Below are 12,697 nucleotides of genomic sequence, written 5' to 3' on the forward strand. Positions count from 1 at the left end.
ACCGACAGCGAGCGGAAGAGGAAGGAACGGGCCAGGCTGTGAGGTGGCAGCGGCTGCAGCGGTGGAGCCGGCGCCTCGGGCCCTGGGGTCTGTTTCCCCTTCCCCGCCCTACCCCTGCAAGGGGCGTCGGGGGCACCGCTCCGGAGGACAGGAGCACGTCCCAGCCCCACGCCCCCACCCCGACTCCCCGGGACCCGGCTGGCCGCGGCCGCCATACCCCGGCCGCTCGTTATCAGCACGCCGCCGCCCCTGGCCCGGCTGCAGGGGACTCCCCCTGTGGGCCTCGCGGTGTCCCTCGTTGTCCTTCGCCCAGTGGCGCAGGCAGGGCTTTTGCCCCCGCTGACGGGCCTGAGAACGGAGTCTTTGCCCTCCTCTCCCCGCCGCGATCTCCATTCCCGTCGCCAGAACGAACCGAGTCTCCCTGCCCCTCCTCTGCAGCCCCGTGACGCAGCCGGTTTTATTTCTGTTGTGAGACTAGCGGCTAACGCTCGCTTTGGGCCTTCTTTCTAGGACTAGAGATTGCTGAGAGGTAGACAGGGGCGCCGGGCCTGACAACGGGCGCACCGGAAGCCAGCCGAGCCTCCGTGTGCCTTCTCAGGATCCCTGCGTTGTCGCTAGCGGCTTCTCTTCTCGGTTTGGTTTGGTTCGGTTTGGGTACCCGGGGCTCTGGGAAAACCAAACACCGAATCGCTCTTACGCGGCCGGGGTTACTGTCAGGCAGCACCAGCCTCTCAGCAGCGGGGATTCAGAGAAGGACGCGCTGCACGGTGGCTCCATCAGCCATCGTGCTCCTCTGAGAGGCTCTTCGTGCTGAGCCACCATATCCTCCGTCCACCTCATTAGGTGGGCAGAACTTCTGTGCGCGGTGCCAGTGGCTCCTGACCGCTCCTGACTGCCGGGAGGGGTGGGTACCCTAGCCGGATGCCTGCTTAACACTCGGGAATAGAGTGGAAAGGCCCCGACCCCATCCCGGCGCTGGCCTTCAGCAGCCAGTCGGCAGCCCCTGCAGTAAACTGAGTGAGACGTGCCCCCGCCGGGCGCTTCTTGGGAAAGGCCTGCGGAGTTAGGTTCCTCCAGCCGGGGGCTGTTGTGTTGATGGAGCATGTGCGTTTCCCCAAGCCCATCTTTATCGGTTGCTGCCATCTCTTGGCTTAGATCCAGTCTTCAGATGTATGTAGTCCTTTTGGGGTTAGGTTTGACAGGATTGAGTTTTATTTCCTCTCGCTTTTACTGGAAGCCTCACCATTAGTGGGTGAAATTGATTCGAATGTTTACTATTTGGATTGAGGGTTAGATCCAGCACCTTGACAACGGAAGGCCAGGCAGACATTTCCCGGGGATACTGGGCCTGGAAGCAAACACGCCTTGTTCTCTTGTTGACCTCATTGACCCCAGGTTCCCTTGTTAAAACGGCAGACCTGCTCCCGGCCAGGTGCCCATTTACCCACTGATCGATCCTCGAGGCCGTGCCCTCTGGGGCACGCACATGGCAGGGCCCACCGCCATGCGACTGAGCTCAGTGTTGGCTCTGCTGCAACCAGCACTGCCCCTCATCCTAGGGCTGTCTCTGGGGTGCAGCCTGAGCCTCTTGCGGGTTTCCTGGATCCAGGGTGAGGGAGAAGATCCCTGTGTAGTGGCTGTGGGGGAACCAGGAGGGCCACAGAATCTAGACTCAGGAGCTCAGCTTGACCAAAGTGATGAAGACTTCAAACCCCGGATTGTCCCCTACTACAGGGATCCCAACAAGCCCTACAAGAAGGTGCTCAGGTGAGAGTTACGTGTTTGCGTAGTTCCCAGACCCCGGTTTAGGGCTGCTCCAAGCCCTTGCCTCTGCCTTCACTGGTAATCATTGTAGGCTCCTTGAAGCAATTCTTTGCCTTGTTATCCATCAGGGTTTGGTCCAGTTTCTTCCTCCTTCTCAGGTCTGAGAAAGCCTCACCCACTGGTGTTAAATTAGTGGTTGATGTTCTTCAACAGGGCAGGAATTGCATCTCACCCATCCCATCCAACCTTGGTTGACCTCTCCCCAGATCAGTCCCAGTGTCGGCTACTCAGTGGGTGCTCACTCCAGTAGCTCATTAATATGGATGAGGAGGTCTGTCCCTCCTCTTTTCTCAACTCCAACTCACTAATTCCTAGGGGGATGTATATGCTGGACACACTGAGTGTTCCTAAAGCTAGGGAGTTGACCCTTGGCATGCTGGTCTCCCTACAGGACTCGGTACATCCAGACAGAGCTGGGCTCTCGCGAGCGGTTGCTGGTGGCTGTCCTGACCTCCCGGGCCACACTGTCCACTCTGGCTGTGGCTGTGAACCGCACGGTGGCTCACCACTTCCCTCGGTTACTCTACTTCACTGGGCAGCGAGGGGCCCGGACTCCGGCAGGGATGCAGGTGGTATCTCACGGGGACGAACGGCCAGCCTGGCTCATGTCCGAGACCCTGCGCCATCTTCACACACACTTTGGGGCCGACTACGACTGGTTCTTCGTCATGCAGGATGACACGTATGTGCAGGCCCCCCGCCTAGCAGCCCTGGCTGGCCACCTCAGTATCAACCAAGACCTGTACCTGGGCCGGACGGAGGAGTTCATTGGCGCAGGCGAGCAGGCCCGATACTGCCACGGGGGCTTCGGCTACCTGTTGTCACGGAGCCTCCTGCTTCGATTGTGGCCACATCTGGATGGCTGCCGAGGAGACATCCTCAGTGCCCGTCCTGATGAGTGGCTTGGCCGCTGCCTCATTGACTCTCTGGGCATCGGCTGTGTCTCACAGCACCAGGTGACAGCCCTTTCGAGTTAATCCCGGCCCCCGACAAGTTAGTAGCGACCGAGCGATTGGCCTCGAGGCTGGGTGCCGCTGGCGCTTTCCCAGCGGCACCTCGGGGCTGTCGTTGTGCCTTTTCCAACCCCGATCACCCCTCTAGCTCTCCCTTGCTCACCTCTGACAGTCTTAGATCCCTAGGGCCGTCAAAAGTGGCACCTTGTCAGGGACCCTCCGAGCAAGCCAGAAAGGTGCCCCTTACCATTCCTCCCACCTGGCCCCTTGCCTTCCGCCCCTTCCCCGACACTTGCACAGTCACCAATGATCTGGGAGTGTCCTAGAGATGGCCACTCTCCTGGAGGGGTAAGGTAGCCCAGGAACCTCCCTTTTGGTTGGTGAAGAGGGGACAATGCCAGAGGGGCCCCTCCTCCCAGACCAGAGTATTGGGAGTATTTGCTGGCTTTCGGCTTTCATTCTTCTGAGGAACAGTGGGGTTCTTTGCTGGGGCGGGGCGGGGGCTAGGGCATCCTTAGTTGCCTAGCTAGCACTCTCTTTTCCAAAATCCGTTGGTGAGAGTAAGGCTGAGGTTGAGGGGACACCAGAATGAGCTGTGCCTTCCGCGCTTCTGCGGCAGTGGCGGTAATAGGTGTGAATGCTGAGCGTGGTCGAGGGTGGTCAGGCCGGGCAGCCCTCCCTGTGTGGCATTGATTGGTCTCATTGGTCCTCTAGGGGCAGCAGTATCGCTCATTTGAACTGGCCAAAAATAGGGACCCCGAGAAGGAGGGGAGCTCGGCTTTCCTGAGTGCTTTTGCGGTGCACCCTGTCTCCGAGGGAACCCTCATGTACCGGCTCCACAAGCGCTTCAGTGCTCTGGAGCTGGAACGAGCGTACAGTGAAATAGAACAGCTGCAGGTGAGCCTGGGACCAGGGTTGGAGGTCACAGGGAGCTTCAGGCGTCCAGGCTCATGATGCGTGGGAGGGGAGGCTGGGCGAGGTAGAAGGAGGCCTACCATACCCCGATTTAAAACGACTCAGGGAGAAGGGGCCCTGGGGGGTCCAGGTCAGTCATATAATCAAAGCTCCTGGCATGACCTGGATGCACTTAAAAGGGTTTGCAGGTGAGCTCTGAGGATCGGGCTTGGTAGAGTGCTTAGATAGAAGAGTGGTTTGTGTTTTTTTTTTAGCAGGGGGTGGTTTGGGGTTTTTGTTTTTTGAGTTTTATATAAGTTAAGTGAATTAATGTTTGTTTTTAACATCTTTATTGGAGTCTAAGAATAGTGTTTTTTTAATTTTTGAATTTTTTGGCCCCCCTGCGCAGCTCGCAGGATCCTAGTTCCCCGAGCAGGGACCAAACCCGTGCCCCCTGCAGTGGAAGCTCGGAGTCTTAACCACCAGGGAAGTCCTGACAGAATAGTTTTAATTCCTCTCCAGCAAGGAGGCAAAAACCTAGAAGTCCCTGAACCTCCAGCACCGCCCTTAGACGGTCCAAGGGCAGAAGGTAGAGGAACTCTCTGCTTGACCGCGGGGGTTGTCTGAGGTGGGGTACAGGTGAAAACAAAGGGCTCTTTGTGAAGAGAGCGCGAGTGCTTTGAGTATGGAAGAGAAGATGCCCAGCTTTAGATTTCAGGGTGCTTTAACCTCCAGGAAAGCACGTTTCCCACCGCCGCCTCCTCACAGCAGTTGTGAAAGGCGGCTGTGACTCGAATGCCTTCTGCACTTTCCCGATTAAAGAATGTAGAGGACAGGGAATTAAGCGATGAGCCTCACTGAGTGCTACTGGGGCCAGGGCAGACCTCAGGCCCCGGGACGCCGGAGTGGGGTAGGGTCCTGACTGCCTAGCGGGGCACTAACTGGGCGTCCCTCCCACCCAGGCTCAGATCCGGAACCTGACCGTGCTGACCCCTGAGGGGGAGGCAGGCCTGAGCTGGCCCATTGGGCTCCCGGCCCCTTTTACACCGCACTCTCGTTTTGAGGTGCTGGGCTGGGACTACTTCACAGAGCAGCACACCTTCTCCTGTGCAGACGGGGCCCCCAAGTGCCCACTGCAAGGGGCTAGCAGGGCAGATGTGGGCGACGCCGTGGAGACTGCTTTGGAGCAGCTGAATCGGCGCTATCAGCCCCGCCTGCGCTTCCAGAAGCAGCGGCTTCTCAACGGCTACCGGCGCTTTGACCCAGCGCGGGGCATGGAGTACACCCTGGACCTGCTGCTGGAAGCCGTGACGCAGCGCGGGCACCGGCGGGCCCTGGCCCGCAGGGTCAGCCTGCTGCGGCCCCTGAGCCGGGTGGAGATCCTCCCCATGCCCTACGTCACCGAGGCCACCCGCGTGCAGCTGGTGCTGCCGCTGCTGGTGGCCGAAGCCGCCGCGGCCCCTGCGTTCCTGGAGGCCTTTGCAGCCGGTGTCCTGGAGCCGCGAGAGCATGCCCTACTCACCCTGTTGCTGGTCTATGGGCCGCGGGAAGGGGGCCGAGGGGCCCCGGACCCGTTTCTTGGGGTGAAGGCTGCGGCGGCCGAGTTGGAACGACGGTACCCTGGGACGAGGCTGGCCTGGCTCGCTGTGCGCGCGGAGGCCCCTTCCCAGGTGCGGCTCCTGGACGTGGTCTCTAAGAAGCACCCCGTGGACACGCTCTTCTTCCTCGCCACCGTGTGGACCAGGCCTGGGCCCGAGGTCCTCAACCGCTGCCGCATGAACGCCATCTCCGGCTGGCAGGCCTTCTTCCCGGTCCACTTCCAGGAGTTCAGCCCCGCCCTGGCACCACAGAGATCTCCCCAAGGGCCCCCGGGGGCCGGCCCCGACCCCCCGTCCCCTCCTGGTGCTGAGCCTGCCCGGGGGGCTCCCGTTGGGGGCAGGTTTGACCGACAGGCTTCTGCAGAGGGCTGCTTCTACAACGCTGACTACCTGGCGGCCCGAGCCCGGCTGGCTGGTGAGCTGGCGGGCCAGGAAGAGGAGGAAGCCCTGGAGGGGCTGGAGGTGATGGATGTTTTCCTCCGGTTCTCAGGGCTCCACCTTTTCCGGGCCGTGGAGCCAGGGCTGGTGCAGAAGTTCTCCGTGCGTGACTGCAGCCCTCGGCTCAGCGAGGAGCTCTACCACCGCTGCCGCCTGAGTACCCTGGAGGGGCTGGGGGCCCGCGCGCAGCTCGCCGTGGCTCTGTTCGAGCAGGAGCAGGCCAATAGCACGTAGCGCGGCCCGGGGCCCCGCGCCCCCACTTAGGGCCCTTCGGCCTTGGCCCCGGCAAGGCGGGGCAACACGGATGGACAGATGGAGGGCTTGTTGCTGTATTTCCGAATAAGAAAATGTCATTAAAAGTGTCTTCTGCCGAACTGTTTTTAGGTCTAGGGAAAATGGAGTAAGAAGACTCTGAGGGAGGGGGTGGGGAGTTTCCCAGAGGGACCCACTGCCCTCCCCTGCCTCCTCCCTCCCCAGTTACCAATGACCACACGGCTGTTATCAGGTGAACACCTTTAATCCAGTCCCTGCCTCACCCGAGAGGCGAGAGAGGTGAGGCGAGGCGTCCGTCCGAGTGATGGCAGAGCCCTAGGGCACAGGGCAGGGCCTGAGGCCCCCAACGGTGTTTGGTGTTTGGTGCTCGCACAGGGCTCCTAGGTGTTGCGCACAACCAGGGACTGCTCCAGCTCCTGCCTGCGCTGCTGGATCTGTAGCGGAGTGAGAGCAGGGGCAGGTTACCTGCTGCTGGTGAGTGACAGGACCCCACCCGCCCTGGAGGAGCATCCGGAAGCGGTGGCGGAGGCCTGCGGGGGCCCTTCACACCTTGCAGTAGAAGTAGCGGCTGACGGCTTCCTGGGACCAGGGCTGGTGGTAGAACTCAGCCCGGCGCTCCTCCTCAGGGTTGCCTGCCACATCTGTCATCACCTGGGAGGGAGCAGCGGGGTCAGCCCCGAGCCCGGACCCCCTCCAGCCCCTGTGAACAACGTTTACTGTCTTCCCGATGTGCTTGTCTTCCATCCAGTGCTCCCTGAGTCCCCTTCACCTTGAGGTCCCGGCTCTGGGAGCGGAGGAGGTCTTGGATGTAGCCTTTGGGGTCTCTGGAGAAGCTTAGCATGAAGTCCCTCTGGATCTTGAGCTGGTTTATGGACTCAATCGTCTCATGGATCTACAGGTAGAAAGACAGAGGCTTTCACCTGGCCGTGCTGATGTGTGAGAGGAAGGGAAACGGGGCGGCGGGGGGGCGGTACGGGGGTGGGGAAGGGGTTTGCTGTTGTGCCTTTGAAGGGCAATCCCTCAGGTCCCTGATGCCCAGGCAGTCCCAGGGAAAGGGGGATGGGCGGAGCTCCAAGTAGCGAGGGAAGGGCCACCTCCCCTTCCTCTCTCCATAGGCCCACGTTCTTGTCTGTTTTGTCTGTACTTCTGTCACTTTTGGGTTAACGTCCCACTCCAGCTCTGGGCTCTGGCCCCACCTTACTGTCCAGGGCGCTGATCTCCTGCTGGTTGGCCGTGGACAGGAGGAAGCTGCTCATCTGTCCCTTCAGTGGCTCCTCTACCTCCACATCAATGTCATAGCACGCCGTCTTCTTCTGGTCTGATGGGTCCACGCTGCCAGGGGAGTCCAACCCTTGGCGTCCATGCCGCCCCCCCAGAGGCCAAGGGCGCTGGGGCCCGAAGCAGAGGGGAGGGGCGGTGTGGGGGGTGGGGAGGCAGAAGGAGGGGCAGGGAGGGCAGGACCACCACAGAGATTCCCTGTTCTGAGGAGCAGCCGGGGGGCCTCACCTGATGACGTGGTTGATGACAATTGGGTCAGGGGGCAATAGCAGAGCTGTGAGGCGCTGGGGAATCTCAGAAAACTTCAGCCGGGGACAATCAAAAATCTGAAGTGGGAGAGAGAGATCGCTTTTCTGTGCTTGAAAGAGCATAGTTTCCATTTTGAAAAGGCCACGAGAAGCCAGTGCTCACGGGGCTGGGGCCAGGTGGGCTGCGACCAGAGGAGCGCTGACCGGGAGGGGTGTGCAGCGCGTGGGTGAGAGCACAGGCCTTGGGTCGGCCGGCCCGGGTGTAAGTCCTGCTTCCACCGCTCACTGTGCAACCCTGAGCAACTTACTTAACATCTCCTCCTCAGTTTCTTCATCTCTGGAAAGGGGATGGCAATGGTATCTATCTCAAGGGGTTGTTAGAATTAAATGAGTCCGTTACACATAAAGTGCTTGGAACAGTGCTCGGCACGTGGTTCAGTACTCAATAAATATCAACTGTTATTTTTACTAAAGTCTATCTGTTGTATTTATTTAAAAATTATTATTAAAAATATTATTAATAATGTCTAGTTTGGTAGAACTCTTGTCAAATGACTTCCACAGCAATTTGATTCTCCTAACTGCCCGGTGGGCTAGATGGGACAGGTATCGTTATCACCCTGTTGTAAAGATAAGGAACAAGGCTCAAAATAGCTTCAGTAATCTACCCAGAGTCTAGACCCAGGACTAGAACTCGGGGATCCTAATTCCAAGTGACAAGAATGTGTTCCCCAAAGCTGTTGGCCTCCTGGGGTTCCAGGTCTTCCTCACCTGGGGTGGCTACGATGGGTGGGCCACCGCACAGAGCTGTGCCACGGCAGAACCTGGACTAGAACCCTGGTCTCTGGCTCCGAGACCGTTTCCGACGGAGTCGAGAAGGGAGTCAGGGGTGTCACCTTAGTAGGGGCACTTCCCCTACCGGTAACTCTGCCTGCTCCCCGGGGCCCCGGGCTCAGGGGAGAGGGTACCTGCTGGAAATACTTGTCCCCGTTGATGTATTCCTTGTCGTGCGAGTCCTGCAGCCTGTTGGTCTTCACGTACTGCCACAGGGCCTGGACGATGGCTGAGCGGCTCTGTGTGTGCAGCCCCAGCAGGCGGGCCAGGCGGGGATCCAGTTTGAACTGGGGAGGCTGGGAAAAGGTGACCATGAAAATGAGGTAAAAGGAAGAGAGTGGAAAGCGCTCAGGGCCAGGCGGCTTGGGACTCAGCGCGGATGCGGTGCCTGGGCTTCTCAGAAACGTGCTCTGGAAAGGGCGGGGTAGGGAGGAGAACGGGATCTCTCAGGATGTGCACCTTTGAGGCCGAGGCCCGCCCCATCTAGGAGAAAGGGCGTGGGGGGCTGAGGGCCTCATGTGGTGTCTGGGGGGTGGGGCACACACCTGGTAGTCCAGCATGAGGAGCAGCGTGCAGCGCACGCTCAGGTCCCCCGGCCTCTTCACCTGGAACCCATCCGTCTCCTGCGTGGTGGGCGTCCGGTGCCACTGTCCAGGGGATAAGAGCCGGCTCACCTCACAGGCCCAACCGAGCTGGTGGGGCTAGAGCCCTGGTGGCGGGGGCTCCCTCATCCAAACCTGTGCAGCTGACGGGACTGTGGTGTGTGGAAGGGGGGCAGGTTCAAGGGCAGAGGGGGTCTGGGTCTTACCTCCACTAGGTGGTTGTCAGGGCCGTAAAGGTCTTTGTCCAGCTCAATGACCAAACTCTTGAAGAAGGAAGAAAACTTCCGCTTCTGCTTGCTGGGCTGTGGGAGAGGAGCGGACCGTGGGGGCGGAACAGGGACCGTCGGGGCAGAATGAGTTGGGAGCGGGGTGTGGGGGGTGGGCTGGTTGGGCAGGGCGGCACAGTCCGAAGCAGGCCTCCAGCCAGACGTCTCTCTAGACCCCCCCGCCCCCCCCCAGCCCGGCCAGGACCGACTTCCTAGCCCTGAGTGCTGGCACTCTGGTACTGTCCTGGGCTCAGCCCCATACCCACCCCAGGACACCTGGAGAGACCTGGGCCAGGACGTACGTCATCCAGGAGCTTCCCCTCCACCCGCAGCTCCCAGGAGGCAATGCTGCCATCAGAATCCTCAGCATCGGGCTTCGCAGGGTTAAAAGTGTTGGAGATATAAAGACGCAGCTTCCGCTTTTGCTGTAGAAATAAAGAGTGTAGCACAGAGCCAGGCCCCAGCGCGAGCCCGCTTCTCCATTCTGGGAATAGGACTTAGCCCCCTCTTCCTGCCCCCAAGCCAAGGCACCTTCATTGGCCTCTTCAGAGCCTCCTGGATGTCCACCCGCTTCCGCATGATGGTTTGATCCAGTTTCCTCTCAAAGGCCAGGAGGTCCATGTAAGCCTGGGACTCTGGGACCAGCTCCCGGATCTGGAAGAGGAGGAACAAGGTGGGGAACCAGGGGCTCAGCCAGCCTTGCAGGTGGAATGTGTGTGCGTCATGTGGTCCCAGGACACAAAGGGCGTGGCAGGGAGCTGGCCAGGAGGTTCAGGGCGTGGAACTTTGAGAGCAGGAGCGAGAGCTCTCCCCAGGACTCCGAATCCAGCAATAAGGGCCTTGACGTGTGGGGATAAAAACTGCTTCTCCCACAGTGCATCTCATCACTAGGGGCGGCCAGAGCACCCAGGGAGCCCAGCAAGCGCGAGGGCTTCACCTCCTCATCTTGTCCTCTCCCCTGTCACACGGCCTCTGGGTTTCCCTTGGGTGTCTGCAAAGTGGAGAGGACGGACCCTGGCGTCCCCGGGACAGGTGATGTCGCTGCCTGCCTCTACCCTGGCTCATGGCTGCTCAACCATGCTACTCCTTAGCTAGCTCGGCCTGGGTCCTCTTACGATGCCTGCGCCCTTCACTCCCCCTGCCAGCCTGTGATCCCCGAGCTCTCCTCTCCTCTTTGTCCCACGCCTTTATGTCTTCATACCGCTGGAATTCAACCTACTGCACCCCAGACCCAGTATCCTAACCCTATGGCTCCGCCTGTTCCCTCCGCCCCACCCCCTCCTACTGGCCTGGGGAGCCTCACTTCTTAATTAGCTTTTTGAACAAAAAGTGAAAGTGACTGTGATGCTGAAGCGCAGCTCCTGAGGGGGGAGGGGAAGAGGCACGGGGTGGCGGGGAGGGGGGAAGGAGGGCGGAGCAGCAAAGGGTGGGGGGTGGGCTGGGGGCTGCTGTGAAAGGCACTCACCCTTTGAGGGAGGATTTTGTCAGCCATCTTCCTCCTCTTGGCACTGTACATTTTTTAAAGAAAAAACCAGGTTACCATGGCGACAGATCTGGGAGTAACGAGGCCACCTGCTAAATTATCCCGACATCTCAGCTCGCCTGGCTGGGGTTCCCACAGCCCGCTTGTCTGCCTGCCCAAGGGGCTATGATGCTGGTGTGTGGCACTGGTGCTCTGTCCTCTCAGGGGGGAGCAGAGGTGACCCCGTGCTTTCTCCAGCCTGGGAGCCCCCTTCTGCTCCACCACATCCTCAGGGCCATCGAAATGAGACTTAGAAGGGGCTGGGGGTAGGGGAGCTGCAGAAGCCTTTGAGGAAAGCTGGGAAGAGGGGAGGACAGAGGAGAGGGAGGATGGATTCTGAGGACTCGCTTTCTCTGCTAAGCAGGGGTGCACGGTCCAAGGTGGCCTGAGCTCAAAGGGAGGGGAGCTGACACCCCTGGCCCATCCCTGGAGCAGGAAATGATGGTGTGAAGCTGGTGAGGACTTGCACCCCTGCCACCCTGGGCTTGGAAGGGGACACTGATGGGCAGGGGGTGCTCATGCCCTTGGGCCACCTGCCAGCAGGGTCCAGGGACACACCCATAGGTATCCAGAGAGAGTGGATAGGACGTTCTCCTGAGGGGTGTGGCTGTGGCTGGACCTGGGGTAGCAGCTGGGACTTGGACTCGATCCACTAGCTGCTTCTGACTCCCAAAAGCACCCCAGAAAATCCTTGGCAAGTAGAAATTAGAACCCAGTCTAGAGGATGGCTGCATACTGCCCCCTTGCGGTGTTCTCAACCACTGCCCCCTCTCTGTCCAAAAATCTGTTCTAAGGCTAGGCAAGCAGTTTTCATTAAAGGTCTGATTTGTTTTGAAGAAATTATCTACGTGAAACTCTCCATTTATACAAGCTAAATCAGGGACTCTTTACTGTATAAAAGAATGACTCACTTTGCAAAAGAATTCATCATGGGATTCCTATAAACGGTGAATTTTCCTTGCTATGTAAAAAATATTTAATAATGCGGTAAAATCCATATTGCACCTTTTATAAGACTCCATCTGGTGTGCAAAGGGAAGCATGTGTGTTTGGCTAAATAGTGAAACCCAGAGGGGTATCTCTCTTGCCAGGCACGCGCAGGGGCTTTTGGGGTGCCACCAGCTGGCTCAGACAAGTAAATAGGCTGGCCCTTGATGGTTTGGGGGCAGACCTGATCCAGAGGACAGATCGTGGCAACTCTTCAACATTTGATTGATAAAGAATCACCTGAGAGCACAATGGGGCAGCGACTGGCCACCCACGGGGCACACCCCCAGGCTCCACCCCCCTGGCCAGAGATTCAGATGAAGAAGATCTGGAGTGGGGCTTTTGAACAGGCAAGCCCGCGGGTTCTGAGGAAGGCGCCCTGGACAACCACACTAAGAAACACAGTCTAAAGCTCTGCCCTCAGTCCCAGTGCCAGCCCGCCCGCACCCCAAAGACTGAAGCGTCGGCCAGAACCTGGGGACTGGGGTGGAGAGAGGGACAGAGCAGGTGACAAGGAGAAGGGCGCGACGGCCGCAGCCTGTCTCTACGGTGGGCACACAAAGAAACCAGACCAGTGCCCCCTCAGCCCGCCTCCCGGGAGGGCATCCCACCCAGGACTCCTGTTCCCTGCCGATCGCTCTCCTCCCGCTTCCAAACCCGGTCCTCGCCCACCCCGTCCCTGCGGGTCCTGCGTCCGCCCCCTCTGCTCTGGGCCCCTCTTACCTGCGGCTCCGCGCGGGGGCGGTGGGCACCGGCTGGCCCTGGCTCTGGGCCTGGCTCTGGCCGGGCGGGGGCGCTGCTCGCTTGCGGGCGGGCTCCATGCCCGCGGGGGCCAGGCCGGGTCGCACGGCGGGGCTGCCCATGTACGGGGAGCCCGGGGGGCCCATGGGCGCCCCCTGGTGGGGCATCCGGGCTCCAGACGGCATCCCGGGGCGCTGGGGAGGCGGGGGTGAAGCAGACACAGGCGTCCGCCGGTCAGA

General features: G+C 59.9%; 2 protein-coding genes across 9 annotated transcripts in view; one reads left to right on the forward strand and one right to left on the reverse strand.

The window, feature by feature from the left end:
- CHPF2 (chondroitin polymerizing factor 2) lies at nt 1–6,069 on the forward strand. 2 transcript variants are annotated; one of them, XM_033863509.2, is made up of 4 exons: nt 2–1,767; nt 2,216–2,780; nt 3,492–3,674; nt 4,634–6,069. In XM_033863509.2, exons 1-4 carry the CDS (start codon nt 1,487–1,489, stop codon nt 5,939–5,941), a joined length of 2,337 nt encoding a protein of 778 aa, XP_033719400.1. In that variant the 5' UTR covers nt 2–1,486; the 3' UTR covers nt 5,942–6,069. The 2 variants fall into 2 exon arrangements, with proteins under 2 accessions (XP_033719401.1, XP_033719400.1); XM_033863510.2 differs by lacking the exon at nt 3,492–3,674 and having other exon boundaries at nt 1–1,767.
- Nucleotides 6,070–6,205: 136 nt separating this feature from the next.
- The window catches only part of SMARCD3 (SWI/SNF related BAF chromatin remodeling complex subunit D3), a 44,015-nt gene continuing 37,523 nt past the window's right edge, over nt 6,206–12,697 (reverse strand). For all 7 annotated transcript variants that reach the window (XM_033863519.2, XM_073810102.1, XM_073810103.1 and 4 more), the window contains 12 exons: nt 12,441–12,652; nt 10,674–10,716; nt 9,740–9,862; nt 9,511–9,633; nt 9,149–9,244; nt 8,886–8,987; nt 8,475–8,636; nt 7,487–7,584; nt 7,177–7,312; nt 6,750–6,872; nt 6,530–6,631; nt 6,206–6,414 (listed from right to left, as the gene is read on the reverse strand). In XM_033863519.2, the coding sequence (XP_033719410.1) occupies nt 6,361–6,414; nt 6,530–6,631; nt 6,750–6,872; nt 7,177–7,312; nt 7,487–7,584; nt 8,475–8,636; nt 8,886–8,987; nt 9,149–9,244; nt 9,511–9,633; nt 9,740–9,862; nt 10,674–10,716; nt 12,441–12,652 (1,374 nt within the window). In that variant the 3' untranslated portion in view covers nt 6,206–6,360. The remainder of the gene's footprint in view (nt 6,415–6,529; nt 6,632–6,749; nt 6,873–7,176; nt 7,313–7,486; nt 7,585–8,474; nt 8,637–8,885; nt 8,988–9,148; nt 9,245–9,510; nt 9,634–9,739; nt 9,863–10,673; nt 10,717–12,440; nt 12,653–12,697) is intronic.

This window comes from Tursiops truncatus, chromosome 9, assembly GCF_011762595.2.
Source record: "Tursiops truncatus isolate mTurTru1 chromosome 9, mTurTru1.mat.Y, whole genome shotgun sequence".
Taxonomy (NCBI): domain Eukaryota; kingdom Metazoa; phylum Chordata; class Mammalia; order Artiodactyla; family Delphinidae; genus Tursiops; species Tursiops truncatus.

Excerpts from the sequence above, each read along its gene's own strand:
- CHPF2 (XM_033863509.2), top strand. The coding sequence starts at position 1,487 with ATGGCAGGGCCCACCGCCATGCGACTGAGCTCAGTGTTGGCTCTGCTG. Across the intron at positions 1,768-2,215 it reads CCCTACAAGAAGGTGCTCAG|GACTCGGTACATCCAGACAG; the intron begins GTGAGAGTTACG and ends GTCTCCCTACAG. Across the intron at positions 3,675-4,633 it reads GTGAAATAGAACAGCTGCAG|GCTCAGATCCGGAACCTGAC; the intron begins GTGAGCCTGGGA and ends CCTCCCACCCAG.